The following is a 419-nucleotide window of genomic DNA, read 5'->3' as shown; positions in this document are numbered from 1 at the left end:
TGAACCAGAGACATCGTTTGAGCCTGAGCCAGCACCTGTTGCAATGACGAAGTCAGGGCCACCACTGCGTGGCTCTGCGCCCAATGCAAAGACTCCAAACAGACCTAGAGACCGTCGGGAACGCATATTCCATGGTGATTTCACTCCTTCAGGTGGCGACAAAACACTTGAGATTGATATCTACGAGAAATAATTTATTTGCTATAACATACAAAGCGATCATAGAGAATCGCATGAATTCACGAAAGCAGCAGAACCGCATGAGATCCATGGCAGTGCTTTTTCTATTAAAGACTATCAATGACAAGATTCATGACGATACGCAGATCGACAACGGCGGTTGCATTTACACCATTTGGAAGAGCTTGGTTCGCGGGGATCGATAAAATTCGGCGCATGTTGAAGGAGATATTTTCAGT

The 419-nt window shown here is 45.6% G+C and overlaps 1 protein-coding gene across 1 annotated transcript in view; it reads left to right on the top strand.

Annotated features, from left to right (window-relative positions):
• The window catches only part of PHALS_10324 (uncharacterized protein), a gene marked incomplete at both ends in the record, with an annotated part of 283 nt that extends 90 nt beyond the window's left edge, over window positions 1-193 (top strand). Inside the window, one exon of the mRNA XM_024725728.1 lies at window positions 53-193. Within this exon, the coding sequence (XP_024576475.1) occupies window positions 53-193 (141 nt within the window). The remainder of the gene's footprint in view (window positions 1-52) is intronic.
• Window positions 194-419: the final 226 nt, after the last annotated feature.

Source organism: Plasmopara halstedii (assembly GCF_900000015.1).
Source record: "Plasmopara halstedii genome assembly, contig: Scaffold_470, whole genome shotgun sequence".
NCBI lineage: Eukaryota > Oomycota > Peronosporomycetes > Peronosporales > Peronosporaceae > Plasmopara > Plasmopara halstedii.
The sequence above is the reverse complement of the archived record's forward strand: the minus strand, read 5'-3'. Positions and strand labels throughout refer to the sequence as shown.